At 46.0% G+C, this 14,121-nt stretch overlaps 1 protein-coding gene across 2 annotated transcripts in view; it reads left to right on the forward strand.

The window, feature by feature from the left end:
- The first annotated feature begins 3,476 nt into the window (after positions 1–3,476).
- Positions 3,477–14,121, forward strand: part of CLTC (clathrin heavy chain) — a 41,271-nt gene continuing 30,626 nt past the window's right edge. The window contains exon 1 of one of the 2 annotated variants that reach the window (XM_059717409.1): positions 3,477–3,632. In XM_059717409.1, the coding sequence (XP_059573392.1) occupies positions 3,591–3,632 (42 nt within the window). In that variant the 5' untranslated portion in view covers positions 3,477–3,590. The remainder of the gene's footprint in view (positions 3,633–14,121) is intronic. The other variant, XM_006265635.4, reaches the window with a different exon arrangement.

Genomic DNA, 14,121 nt, shown 5'->3' on the forward strand with positions numbered 1-14,121 from the left:
TATACTTTACATTGTTGCTTATGAGTCATAATCTGTGTGTCTTGAGGTGACTTGCCCAGCATTGCCTGTTACCTTCCAATCGGCAAAGAAACAGCAGTTGCTCTAGTTTCCCTCTCAACAGATGGGTTTCAGCCTACAGTCCCACAGAGGCCTGCTTACTTGATTTATTGATGGATTTTAATAATTGTCCTCAAGAGCTGTTTATTTCTGGCAAGTATTTAATGGAGAAAAGAGATGCTGGCTGCTTTCTGGACATGAGAACAGTATTTTACTTTCTTCCTTCTCTTACAGTTCAATTTTAAGGTGACATTTAGATAGTAAGTGCAAGAGGAGACTGTGTCATCCCCTGTAACAGCACGGATCCCGTGCTTGATTGTCAATAAATAGTGAATGTTCTACATAAAACCAATACCAGGAGTCAGGACAGACTCCAGAAATGACACCAGCACATCTCTGTGTCACAAGCCCATGCTTGCAACGTTTGTTCAGCTCTGTGCTCTCATAAAAGCCCTCTTGGCTAATTGGCTTGATGTGTTTTGCTTCTCACTTAAAATCAACTGCAAAACTCCTGGCGGCTTCACGGAAAGGAGGAGCTGCACCTGCTTACCCCCTCTTGCCAGCCCAGGCGTGGGTCTTTTGGAGCAGTGCAGCAAGCGTGGCCTTACAGCGGTGCGGCTGTTTCAAAGGGGTAGATGCAAAGCAGCTATGGAAATGAAACCTGACGGGTTGTGTGCAGATCTGCGGCGGCTGGGTCATATTTTTAGTTCTTAAAACTGACAGGAAGTTAAGGGCTGGGCCCTAAGAGGACTGGAGCACTTAGCTTTAGGCGCATAGAGCCCAGAGTGGAAACCACAGCCCCGATGGAGGCTGCTAAGATCTCCGTCCAACGTACAGGGAGCGCAGGGCACCTCAGAACAGCTGCCATGCCAAGCGGGAGCCGTCTAAACTAGCCAGTGGGCCATGTTAGAGAGCGGCATCATTCAACCCCAGATCAAGGATCCCCTGTGCTGGGTTAGGCACCTCTCAGACCAGCATTCACAACCCTGAGCCTTTCTTCCACGTTTGAAACCTCAGCCAGACCTTTAAAAACCCAAATAAATTTTTTTTTTCCTTTTAAAACGACACCAGAGGTGAAAGGGTGCTGTCCCCATTCCCCCTCTTCTGTAAGAGCTCAGCAGCTGGAAGAGCACTTGCCCAAGATACACAGGGCCTGGGTTCGATCCCAAACCTCTCTTCTCTCTGGAGAGGCGGCAGCCTTCGGTTGTTCTGCTGGGGGGACACTCTCCACATCTGTTGAAGCTGTACCACTGGGCAGAAAGGCTGGGAAGAATCACTGGGCCACAACAGGCTTGCTGGGAGCGTGCTTGAGGTTTTGGGCACTATCCAAAGAGACAAGACAACGCAATGCCTTTCTTAAAGGGCTTGTGATCCAGAGAGGCTGCGAGATGAATGCTTTTCTGTGGGGTGAGGAGAATCAAAAAGAGTCTTTGTGCATGCTCTACCACTGCAAAGAAGTAACACATTTAAGGCTCTTTCTCAGTTGGGTTTTGCTGGAAGATTTTAATTCTTTCGCCCTGTGCATCAACCTCTGCCTTTTAGCAGCCAACCTGTCCTGTGCCTCACTAACTCTATAGTCTCTCTGATTTTGTAAGGGGCCTGGGAGTACCACACGCCTGGGTTTTTAAGGTAAGTGTCATGTTATTCAGCTTTGCTGCTTGCAAGCAAGATTACATCCGTATTGTGCGCTGAGTTTGTCTGTACGTACAATATCCATTTCTGCTTGGATCATTCACAATACTAAACTTTCCTTTGGCTTCAGTGGTAGCAGTAAACTATTTTTTTGCACTGGAAATGGGAACGGCAGCGTGTCAGGATTTTGCAGGCACGCCGTCATAAATAAATAGGCACCAACTACCTTGTCTCTTGTTATGAACAAACTATGTATTTAGAAGGCGAAAAGCTTCCGATTAATTGCATCATAAAATAACATGCAGCATCACTCAGCTGAGCTTTCTCCTCCTGACTATAAAACCTTTTCAATGTTGTAAATTTTCAGGCTTGAAATTGTGAACGTAAGGCAAAGCAAGCAGCAGACGGTAGGAAGAAATAATGCTACCCCTGCCACAAGCCCGTAGCATAAGAAGAACGTGAACTTGGATCGACGATCATGTCCTTAATTTAACACTCGACACAGCGCCTTACAGCACGTGTGATGCTTTATCAGAGGATCTGGCGTCCCGTAGGTACTAGCGTAGTCAAACAAGTGAAGCAGCGTGAATGCTTCTCAGCCTGTTGGCTAAAATCAAGTATGCCGGGGCGGGGGCATCTGACCGCCCCAGCCTCCGGGCCTGGGATTTGCATGTAGGATTCCCACCTGGATATGGGGAGTATCTGAACTGGGAGGCAGGACACTGGCCCACTTGAAGTTGGATGACCCATGGATTTAGACGCAGTTATTTGATTTGGCTGTTGGGAATATATTGAAAAGAAAAGTGGAAGAGGAAGCCCGTTGCTTGCCGGCCCCCATTGCACGGCACGGGGCGCTGGACCAATGTCTGCCCGCACACCCCAACGCTCCTGGCTGCCTCTCGGGGGACACGGGGCTGTATCAACCGTCCTGCTGTCTGTTTTATTTTTGCCGTTCGGCCCGTGCCCGAGATCTCGCGGTGGCCAGAGGAGACGCTACCAGGGCACGACGAAGGCATCAGGAGCTGGTGGGCCGCCAACTCGGACTGAAGCTATTCCGGTTTCCTTCCCCCGATGTGACGCGACGTCCTGAATCGTGCCGTTCGCCCAGGTTGCTTTCGGGAGTCGCCGGGAGATCGACGCCAACTCCGGGACCGTGCGGGAGGGCTGGCGACTCCGCGACCCGCTCCGACGGCGCCGAGGCCTCAACCCAGCAGCCCCTTTGGAGGGAAAGTGCCTTGCCCTCCGAGCAGGGAAGAAGGGAACGGAGACAAATCCTCATTTCTGGCCCACTCCCCCCCCCCCCGCAAAGGATTTTGGAATGCAAAATCCAATTTTCAAGCCCCCGCTCAAACGACTCTCATCGCCATCCATGAGGTTGGGGTTTGAAAACCCCTCCCAAGCAGGGCTGAAACCCCTAGGGGCTACGAGCTGTCTGCAGGCGGCGGGGCCGGGACTCGAACTCGCAACTCCAGGGAAGAACGGGACGGGTTCCCCTTGCCCAGCCGCTCTCCCCCCTCACGTGACCAAGGAGTCCTTTCCCCCCCACCCACCAGAGCGCGCAATGGAAGTGACGCAAGCGCACCCTAGTCGCATGATGTGGCAGAAAAAAAAAAAGGTCGGGGAGAGGGAATAGTGATGAGTCCCGAAATAGTCCCTTCCGGGGGGCGGGATCCCTCCGCCTCTCCATTGCGCCCTATGGTGGCGGCTCACCGCGGGGGCCGGATCCCTCCGCGCGGCCGGCGCAGTGAAGAGCGGGGCCGGCCGAGAGGCGGCAGCTGCTTCGCTCATCCTCCGCGTCTGTATCCTTCCGCCGGCGGGGGCCGCTTCCGGCTCGCTGCGCTCCGCCATTGCGGCTCTGCCTGCCCGGGCCCCGCTGACTCGGCTCCGGCCCGGCCGCCGCCATGGCCCAGATCCTGCCCATCCGCTTCCAGGAGCACCTGCAGGTGGGCGCCGAGGGGCCGCTCCCCTCAGGCTGGGCCGGGGGGGTCCCTCTCTCCCCGTGTGGGCAGAGGCAGGCCCCGCGCCCGGCTGGAGGAGCCCTCTGGTTCATTCTTGAAATAATTCTCTTCTCTGAGGCCTTTTTCTGTTACGGACTGAGCCGTTTTGGCACCTGGCGGGTGGGGGTGGCGGTGGCAGCGCGGACACTGATGCGGCGCTCCGCGAGGCGCGGGTTTCCAGGAGCAGGTGTACGCTCGGCGGCATCCTTCGGGTTTTGTCGGTGACAGCTCTGCTCCGGTTTCAAACTGCTGGACTAAACTTGCATTCGCTTCCTTTTTTTATAATCTGTTTTATGGCCATGTGGGGAAAGAGTTGGCGGTGCAACACTTCCTGCGTGCGGGCAGGTCGTGTAAATGACAGCGCCGTCAGGTGGCTTTAGGTTACAACGAAGGGAAATGGCACTGGTGCCAAGCGCATGCTCGCTGTCGCCCGTCGAGCCGGCGTCCTGGCACACGTGCCGGGCACTTGGCATGGCGCGACTCTTCCTAGAGCCCAACTTGCCCCTGGGTTCATCTTGCATTAAGGGAAATGCTGCTCTTTGGTCTGAAGCAGGACTGTGGAGACCGGTGCCCACTTCCCGAAGCAGCAGGTGAGCTAGTCCGTGGCTGCAGCTCCTCTGTAAGAGGCTTTGTAGGAAGGTAGCTGAAACCATCGGAGGTGTCCCGAAGGCTTTTGGTTTCCTTCCAGATTAAAAGGCTACTTTTTCCCAAGTTTAAATAGCATTACCGGTTTAACCGCTTTCTGTCAAAGCGCTGTCACTCTCTCAAAGTAAAGAGGATGAGTGTGGGGACAGACAGGGTTTGTTACTTGCCTTACTGTAATGCTAGCACTAAGTCTTGTCGGTGTCTTAGCTTGTTTTAGCCCGTGATGTGCTTTTGAAGCAAAAGCATAACTAGGGGTGTTGAGAATCCAGGCCAGTCTAATACAGTACTCTTGTATTTTTAAGGGCATTGCGTTTCAAACTAAAAGCACGGCTGTTGGTTGTGGTGACGTGATCTTATTTTAACTTTCTTTCTACGTGGAGATTTTTAAAAAAGTCATGAATGAGCAGGAGCGAAATGGATCCTCCTGCATGCTGGGTAGATCAGCTTGTATGAGAAGATCTAGGAGACGGATATACAATACATTATTTAAGGTGCAAACTCCCATCTCGTCTCCTGTGACAATAAAACCTGCTTGCTCGGTTTCATGCCAGAAGCTGAGCAGTGCAGGCTGCAGGTGGATCTTCGCCCCCAAATATGTCCATTTAGGTATTGCAGATAGTTGGCACACCTACAAGTAAAGGCAGTGTCTCTTTTGAGGGGGACTTGTTTTTTATGGCATCTCTCTTTGGGGAGGGTGGAGGGGTTGCGTGCAGTTGGGAAGCTTCCCACCTCCCTAGCCTATCTGCATTTGTATGTAGCAATACAGCACTTTAACAGGTTTCTGAATGATAGCTTTAACTTCCTCATTCTTTACCTCAGAAATCATCAGTGCTGTAAACTGCTTAAACACTTCCTAAAACTTGCATCAACTAAGTTCTTCCATAGTTTGGCTTCCTGTTTGTTACTTCAAATGACTCTCTCTCTCTTCAAGAGGAGCAGAAGCATGAATTGGGGATGCTCCTGACACCTGCTGAACTTGTTTGCAAAAGGTGTTGAACCCTAAAGGCCAGCTAAAGCTCTTGAGTTCTAGTTGCTGAGCAGGTGTAGCTCGTGAGTCTTAAAGTGCTTTGAGACTGGATCTTCTTTCCCTTGTTTTAAAGGGAAGTCTTGCCTTAAAGAAAAAAACAGCCTTTCTGGCTCAGTTATCGTTGGGAAGTGTGTACCTGGCACCCAGCTATTGCTAGTAGGGTTGGAGTAATAGAGTAGCAAATGCTTTTCAAAATGCATAATATCCTTGCTCTTGCAGGGAGTAATATTGTGGATCTGCCTGGAATCATTAGCCAAGCTGGCAATGGCAAAGTGTATCAAACGGGATGATACCAGTTTCTTAGGTACAACCTCATCAGCATCACAGGACTTGGAGGATATTGTGCTTTATTATTGTAGCTTTCAAGCCCTGCTCACTGAAATGGCTGGCCCTGCACCTGCCACCATGTTTGACTAACTGCTTTGAGAGTCCTCTGGTGATGGGATCAAGTCATCTGCTCTTACTGGAGTAAATAACTTGTTCATCAAGTTGCTTCCAGCAATTGGTATACCACCCATAAGTGCTATGATTTTGATGCTTAATGTCTCATGCATACATCATAGTTCAAAATGATACTTTTCATAATGGGTGTAAACATTCCTTGGATTACTTGCTCTTTTCCAATCACTGGAACTACTAAGCTAATTTTTGTAGCTCTCCCTAATGACCAAGATCAAGTTTCAGTGCGTGTTCTGACGAGGACAGTCGGAATATCAGGAGTATGGAGCAGCTGCCATACCAGGAGAGCCTAAAAAAGCTGGGCCTTCTCATTTTCCGAAAAGAGGAGGCTGGGGGTGGAAGGGTGAATATAGCGGAGGTCTATAAAATCACGAAGGGTATGGACAGAGTGAATAGGGAGCTGTTATTCCTTAAGTCCCAGACCAGTAGAACTAAGGGCATCCACTGGAATTGGTACAAGGTGGTGTTTAAAATGAAAGTATTTTTTTTTTTTTTTCCTATATATTGCATGGTTAACTTGCATACCACAGGAGGTTGTAAAAGCAGATGGTATCCTGCTTACCTTCCTTTTCTCCCCCCCCCCCCCCAGCACTTCTTTCTGCCACTGTCAGACATGATACTGGGCTAGTTGTGTCGCTGATCTGATTCGGTTTTTGGCACTGCTCTTCATCTCAAGAACAGTTGAACTTGGAACAAGTGTTTTGCACTTCATGCACCTCGGGTGTCTCGGAGCTAGCCAGGAAAGCTCCAAGCACAGGACTTTTCTTATAAGGCCCCATACTAGCGAATTGGAGAGGAATCTAGTACTTGGTTAGAAATGAAACCAGGTTACAGTACATGCAGGGTATGCCTTGCATTTTATAGATGCATTTAGGATGTCTACTAAGCAGACAAAAAAAAAAAAAAAAAGGGACAAGATTTTTAAACTGCTCAAATCCTCCTTCACTACAGTCCCAATGAACTAAGTAAAAGCTTATTGTAAAAGTGGTGACTGCAAGCAGTGCAACTATCTGGTACCTAATAACCTGAGGTTCAGCTATTCATTGTTTGGTAAGCAACATGAAAAATAATCCCAGATATGATGATTAGTAATGTCTTGGTGGATAAATGGGAAAATTCAGTGCTTTTCCTTGGTTGAGGTATACAGTCAATCTGACTTCCACAGTGGTAGGTGGGAAAGTTCTCCGAGTAGATGTGATTATCTTTTATTAGGTCTAATAAGATATCACATCTACCCGAAGAACCTTGCCTGCCTATGTCCTTAAACCAGGGGTGGGCAATTATTTTGGGCAGAGGGCTGCATGACAGGCAGCCCAGGGCAGATCAATATTAATTTTCTAAATTCTTTAAGGGGCCCCGTGGCCTGGATAGACTGGTCTGGCAGGCTGCATTTTGCCCACCCTTGCCTTAAACCAACATGGCTACAACCAAAAAACCACAGTGGTAGGTGAGGGCTTAACTCTACTTCCATGCTGCTAACAAGAGCTTGGCTTGATGCTGCTATTTATTATGATGGCCACTGTCAGAATAATGGCTGCAATGGGTTTCCAGTATTCATATTGGGAGCTACTCAAGTAACTGAGCTGTTCTAATGCACTTCACGTGCACAGCTTTAATTTTTATGCTGTAATGTAGAGTGCTTCAGTTCAGATGATGATACACTTGCAGAAATATTTGTAGAAACACTTGCACCTGGTAAAAGCAGCAGCATGGTGTGTTTGTTTTTTTGGAAGTCTTTTGAGGAAGAAATAAATGTTGTGGTAATTGGTTTTGACACCCCTGTACTGTCAATGCCTGCAAACTTGCAGTGTCTGAAGACAGCCAAGGGATGAATATTTTTATCCTCTCAGAGTTTGCCTTTGTCTCTGTGCCAAGACCAACTGAGCCATAGTTGTCTGTCCTGCTACTCCTTGGGGCTTGCTATTCTAGCTCACTGCTCAAACTTCTTCCTTGCATATGATGGCAAACATTCCCAAAGAGCTAACAGGTCTAAAGTAATGACTTGGCCTCTTTTTAAATGATTTGATAACCTACATAATTATCAACTTGTAGTGAGGGAAACATTCCTTTTTTGGTTAAAGCAAGCCTCTAGTGTTTCTAGCTAATTATGTACCAAGCATACACTAATATGCAAGAATGAGCATCTTGTCTAAGACTAACAAAAGAATCCACGTGTACCTCATTAAATATTGACCAGAACTGCCAAAATGTACTCTTTATTTTGTGTCTCACTTCTTATTACTCTGCAGACGAGCAAATAGCCCCAGCAGGTCTGACTTAATGAGTAGAATTGGAAGGCTGAACTTAATTTTTCTTCCCTGTGCCTCAAAATCAGGATCTTTAAAATATATGAAGTAACATTCCTTGAAGACTTAGACACCCTGGTAAATGACCTGTAACCACGCTAACAGCTTAACTGGGAACTTTTTTGATTCCCACAATTCTCAAAGTGGAATTTAGTCCTCTGTGGACATCTCTAAGGCAACAAGTATGCTGGGATTAAGAAGTTTTAAATGCCTTAAAGGATGACTGCCATTTACCTAATATTCTTAAATGCTAGATGCCTGACCCAGAACTACTAGTTGTGAGAGACTTGCATTTTAAAAAGACCAAAAAACCCCAAGTCTTAAATCAAGTTTGAGTGCATTTCAGTGGAATAACGGAGAAATGAGGAACTGATCCACCAAACAGTGGTTTAAATAAAGCAACTTTTTGCTGTAAGAAGTGGTTATTTAGAAATGGCAATTGCTGAAGAACACACTTCTACAGGATCGCCAACTCATGATTTTTTTGTGTGCATTTTTTATATATATATTTAAAAAAAAAAAAAAAGCGAAGGTGTTTTGGTTGGGTTGGCTGGTTGGTTTGGGGTTTTTTTTCACTTTCCCGAAGCGTGAACTCTAAGAACACCCCCAAAAATCATGAGAGTTGGCAGCACTGATTCTGTCAACTGAGAACAGGGGCTTATTTCATAACTTGAAATATTTCAAAGTGAAGGGACTTCTGCTTTGGGGAACTCAAATACTTTCACTCGGCTACAGGCTATTATCCCGTAATGCTGAAGCAAAGTCAATAGCATTAAACCACTCTTCAACACAAATGTATCCTCTGCTTTTATTAATTTAGCTAGTGCATTTATTCTTATAAACAAGCAATTGGTGTAAGAGCTAGTATTAATCATTAGTAGATCACAAAGCAGTTGATAAAAGAAGCCAGTCTCCTGAAAGCCAATACCTTACTCTGCACATTTTTGATATCATGCAGTTGCTCATCTGCTGAGGGTTTTTTGTTTTTATTTATTTACTTTTTTTAAATAATCTGTTTTGAGCAAAACCACTACTAACAGCCTTCAGAAATAACAAGCCTGCCCCCTCCCTTCTTAAATGGGTGGATATTGCCTCGTACGGTTGGGAAGGAAGGCTGCAGTTCACCTTTCCATCTCAGCCACTACATAATGAACAGCAGCATAGGTGGTCCTTCACATGGTCTTGTCTCACGTATGTGATGGAGTTGCAGACCTCTAGCTGTCTCGGTGTCTAGCATGTGAGGGGGACCAGTGTGAGCCTGCATATTGCAGGTGTGTGGGACTTGAGCGGTAACTTCTGTAGTGGGAAGAATCAAGATCTTGGCTTCACTTACTGCTTTGTCAGGCTGTTGTTTAATGTTTAAACACATCCCTCTTTAAAATTCAGATAGCTCCAGTACAGTGAGGGAAGCTGGAAAATAAGGGCTGTCTCTGAGCTGCTTAGCTCCCAACTGCCCTAAACTGTTGGAGTGCAAGAAAAAATAGCCAAGCAATTCTCTGGCTAAAGTGTACCAGTTTTCATCTGGCTTGTGCCAAGCTTAAACACAGTACTTTGTGATTTGTGAAGCTCTTCCTGTACAAGTTAGTGCAGTGAAATGCAAAGGTGCTGTGTGGGTATAACTTCCTAACAGCAATAGTACCTTGTTGCTGGAATACTGGAGGCATGAGCTGAACTAGGTTTTCAGTAGCTAACTTCTTGAAATAGCTATTTCAAGAAGTTGATGTCTTCCTAGTCTGGGCAGTGGCTGCAGCCATTGCCCAGGAATGCAGTATGACACTATTGCAATGTGCTGATACTAGTCTACTTGAGACCACGGTGTGTGCTCTCTCCCACTGAATATTTGTCCTTATGCCGTAGCCTTGCATGGGAGAGTTGGGCTACAGGGGCTCATCAACTTGCAATTCAAGTAATCTACTCCTAAAGAAGTATTAAACCGGTGGTTCTCAACCTCCTTAGACTCAAGACACCTCTCTTTTTTTTTTAACTTTAAAAAATCCTTATTACAGTGCTTAACTCCTTGTAGAGGTGGGGAATCATTCAGGCAGCATTTTCCCCCCCCCCCCCCCCCCCCCCCAGTGGATCTGTAGACACTTGATCTTAATCTGTGTGCATAACTATAATTTTGAGGACTGATAGTTGATGCCATGCTTGCTAAGATGGCCAACTGGAACAGTACAGGGAAGCTTCAGGAGTAAAGTGTTCTGAAGACTACATGGATCCTCTTCTCCGAAGAACTTTGCTCTCCCACTAGAAATCTTGGTTGGAAGAAACTTCTTAACGTGCTAGGAATGTTGACTCTTGGATAGTTATGATTTGTACCATTTCTAGATTCTTAGCTCACTTTATTGCTAAGTGAGAATAACAACATCTAACTCTCAGCACTGGCATTTCCCCAAACATCTGTTCTGGCAAAGACCCAGAGCTAAGCTTGGTTTGTTTGGGGTGGGGGGGGGGGGGGGGGTAGCATTGGTCTTTTCTACAGCCTATAATACTTGGAGGGAATGTAGCTGAAGTTAACCTGATCTCCACAAGAGACTACTGCCAGCCAGACTTCCTTAACTGTAACCTGTGTTACTGCAGCCACCTTGTCAACTAATAGATGTTATACTAATATTCTAGTCTTTTAGGCAAATCCTAAAACACAAACAAATCTTGCAGTGCACAGGACTGTCCAGCTGCTTAACTGCATATAGACAAGCCAGGGTTGTATTTTTATTTTGGGGGGGAGGGACAGTTGGTTGCAAGGACAATGGTTTGCATCCTGTTGTTCAACAGTAGGGGATACTGCATTCTCAGCACTTTTATGCCCTTCCTCTGTAGGGAGGGAGAGCACAGTGAAAGCTCAGCAAATTTTAACATAAGAAAGCAAATCTCTTCCAGGAAGGAGTCAATGGGGTTACTGTTGTCAGCATGTTCAGCTGATTTGTACATTCATTCTAAATATTGTAGTGTCCACTCCAAAAATCATTCGAGGAGCAATTCTTTGGGGCAAATTTATCACTAGATGCCTTTGATTCTTGATGTCACAGTACAGGTTGTCCTCTTGCCATACTAGAGGATCTGCTACTCTTCCACTACTGCATTCAGATGAATGATGTAACAAAATAGCTTTAAGCACATCATACAATTTGGATGAAATCTCCAACCTCTAATTCCATTAGCAAAGGCTAATTCAGTAGAGCTGCAGTCTGGAGATGGCACAGCTATGGCTGTTCTAGGCAAAGCTCTGAGGCAATGCTTCAAGAGGTCTAATTGCAGAACCCCTGTATTTTTAAATACCAGGATTTTGGTTGTGCCTCCATAATCTTAGCAAGATTATTTAAAATCTTGGGTTGGGAACACTTATTTCTTTCCCCCCACCCCTTCCCTTCTTTCTTTGACCAGGTAGCAGTAGGATAACCCCTTCAGTCTCTCTGAAAGTTACCAAAAATGTAGCTTGCCTTTATTTGAGTGCAACAGAACTCAAATAGGCTTTTTGTCCTTCTGAGGACTAATGGGCTTTAAAATGTGGTGTCAGTACTACTAATCAGTCGTCCTCTGAATATTTAGTGTTATAACTTATCAAATGTTTAAAACCTTACCAAGCTGCCATATAAATGCATGCAAATGGGGAACAGCAAATTTGAATTTCTAATCTGGATGCAATATGTTGGTTAAAATGACTAGCCTGAGTACACTTGGACAAATGAGACCCAAGTTATGACTGGCTACAACTTGACCTAGCAAACCCATGCTTTCTGTAGTCTTAAGTGTGTGAGCTGCTGGTATTACCACACAGTTTGCAGGGAGTAAATGAAGAAAAGGGGCAGAACTTCTGGGTTTCAACTTTTGATTCAACTGACAAGTCCAACTTCAGTCCCCAAGGACTTCAGGTATAGCAGAGGTCATCACTTGGATGGCATAAAAAGACTGAATCACTCCAGCCTGATTCCAGAGTGAAGCTACCTATAGCTTTGTTCTTGTGTACTCAGCCAGGTCTTCAAGCTAATAACTGGCAGACAAAATGTCGTAAACTGAACATAACCGGAGCTCGCTAGCTCAACTCCAGAACCTGCATTCTTGAAAGCAGAATGCTCCCTTGGTGTTCTAGGGGATGTCGGGTGACTCTGACCTAGGCCAGTGGGGCTCACTTGGTCTCTTCTGGATGCAAGGCACTTTAAGCTTCCTAGAAGCATTCCCAAATGTGGATTTCTGACAATCTGGAGAGGTATTGACTTTAAGCCTTTCCCCAAAAAATAGTTTTGGCTTGGCTTGCTAATGTGAACCTCTTGACTCTAACAAATGCTTCAGGTGCCTCTACTGTGTTACCCCAGAAAGATTCCAGTGCATAATTCCTATTAACTTTATTCAGACTCTAACTACTTGACCCTGGAGTTGCTTGCTTGATGTGGGGAAGTAGATACTGTTGTAATAATAGTGATAGGCTTTCAAAAAATGGGATGCTAGCTTCTCACCGTAAGGAGCTCAGTGATGGATATGAAGAGGAGAAATACCTCGGGTCCCAAATGCTGTTGGGCAGTCCTCCTTGGATTGCCATCTATAGGTGCTATGGCAGACTGTGAAAGATGTCTGCCGAGATGAGCTCCACATGGAGTGAGGGCCAAGAGCAGTAGACTACCTTGCATACTGCCTCCAGTCTGGTATTGGGAGATAATCTTTACTTGGAATCACTAGGTAGAAAGGATTACCATAAACCTTCACCTTTTTAAACTCCTTACTCTTGACCATGCTGTACTCGAACTCTCTCACATTGGCACAATGCAGTGGTTCCTTGAAAACAGTCTTTCATCTTAACCCTCTTGAGATTAAACCTTGGCAGCATTTCCAGTTCCTGGAAAGTGGGTTTGCTCAGGCTTCTACACAGCCTCAACTGTCATACAGTGACAGCTACACAGCTCTTAAGATGTTGGCCTTGCTCTTATTTCAGTACACCATGATTTGTTTATGGACTGTTGATGGCTCTTCAAGGAGTAGGAGATAAGTGTTAACATGACTAAATGTAATGGGCATCCAAAAGTGCAAGTCTCCCATTGCTTCTGACCTGGAGCTTTTGGGACACCAGAAGTGGTGGAGAGGAATGAGAGGAGCAAATGGAGACTTGATTAAAGAGTAGAAGAGACTGGGTTTTGTGCTTTCAACACTGAATACAGTAGTTGGCTGGCTTGCTTCACAAACTGCTCTGTTAGTAGTTCTGGAATAGTTTGTATTTCAACTAACAACTGCTCTTGCTAGCTTCTCCTTCAGTGAGGAAGCACCTTGGTCTGTGTCCAGGAACAGCTGCTGGCTTACTTTCATTAATTTGAATGAACTTGCTACTCCAGTTGTCTCCTTCATTACCACAGAAGGCCGGGCTCTAGATGAGTCGCATTGTAACAAGTACTGGTTTTGCTGAAAAATACCTTGTGATTGTACCTTTTTTACTTCCTTCCTGTTCATACAAAATGTCTCTTGCTCTGCTTAACCAAAAGCAAAAGTAGCCAAAGCTGGCCTCTTTGCCCCCTGAAAGAGGACTGTCTAATGATGCAGGTTCTTGAATAATCAAGGATGAAGGCATGTTAATTTTGGAGGTCATGTCTTGCTGCTCATGCAGTGGATACAAGCATTAATCCTAGCAGGTACTGTGCTTTAATCATGATATAAGCACAAAGCTGCCTTACATGCACTTTACTCTTTTTATGCTTGCCCTTTACTAAGATGACTGCCATCTGTCAGGACTGATCTAGTATGGATAGAGTACATCTGAACTGAAAAACTGGCATTGTGAGTCTAGCCAGACAGTCTGTTCTACACTGGCTTTGTGTTCAGTTTGGTAAGCTGAGTGCATGTCACCAGGCAACAGTAAAGTACCAGATACGGTCTCGAACTGGGTGTAACATAGGTAAGTAGTAGTTGCCTGAGACTTCTAGACAGCTAGTGCAGTAAGTGCTGCTGAGCTGCAGTTCAGGCTCTAACTTCCAAGGTGTGGGGAAGAAGAACTCCCCCTCCAATAAGTTCTTCA

The sequence above is a fragment of the Alligator mississippiensis genome, chromosome 14, assembly GCF_030867095.1.
Source record: "Alligator mississippiensis isolate rAllMis1 chromosome 14, rAllMis1, whole genome shotgun sequence".
Taxonomy (NCBI): Eukaryota; Metazoa; Chordata; order Crocodylia; family Alligatoridae; genus Alligator; species Alligator mississippiensis.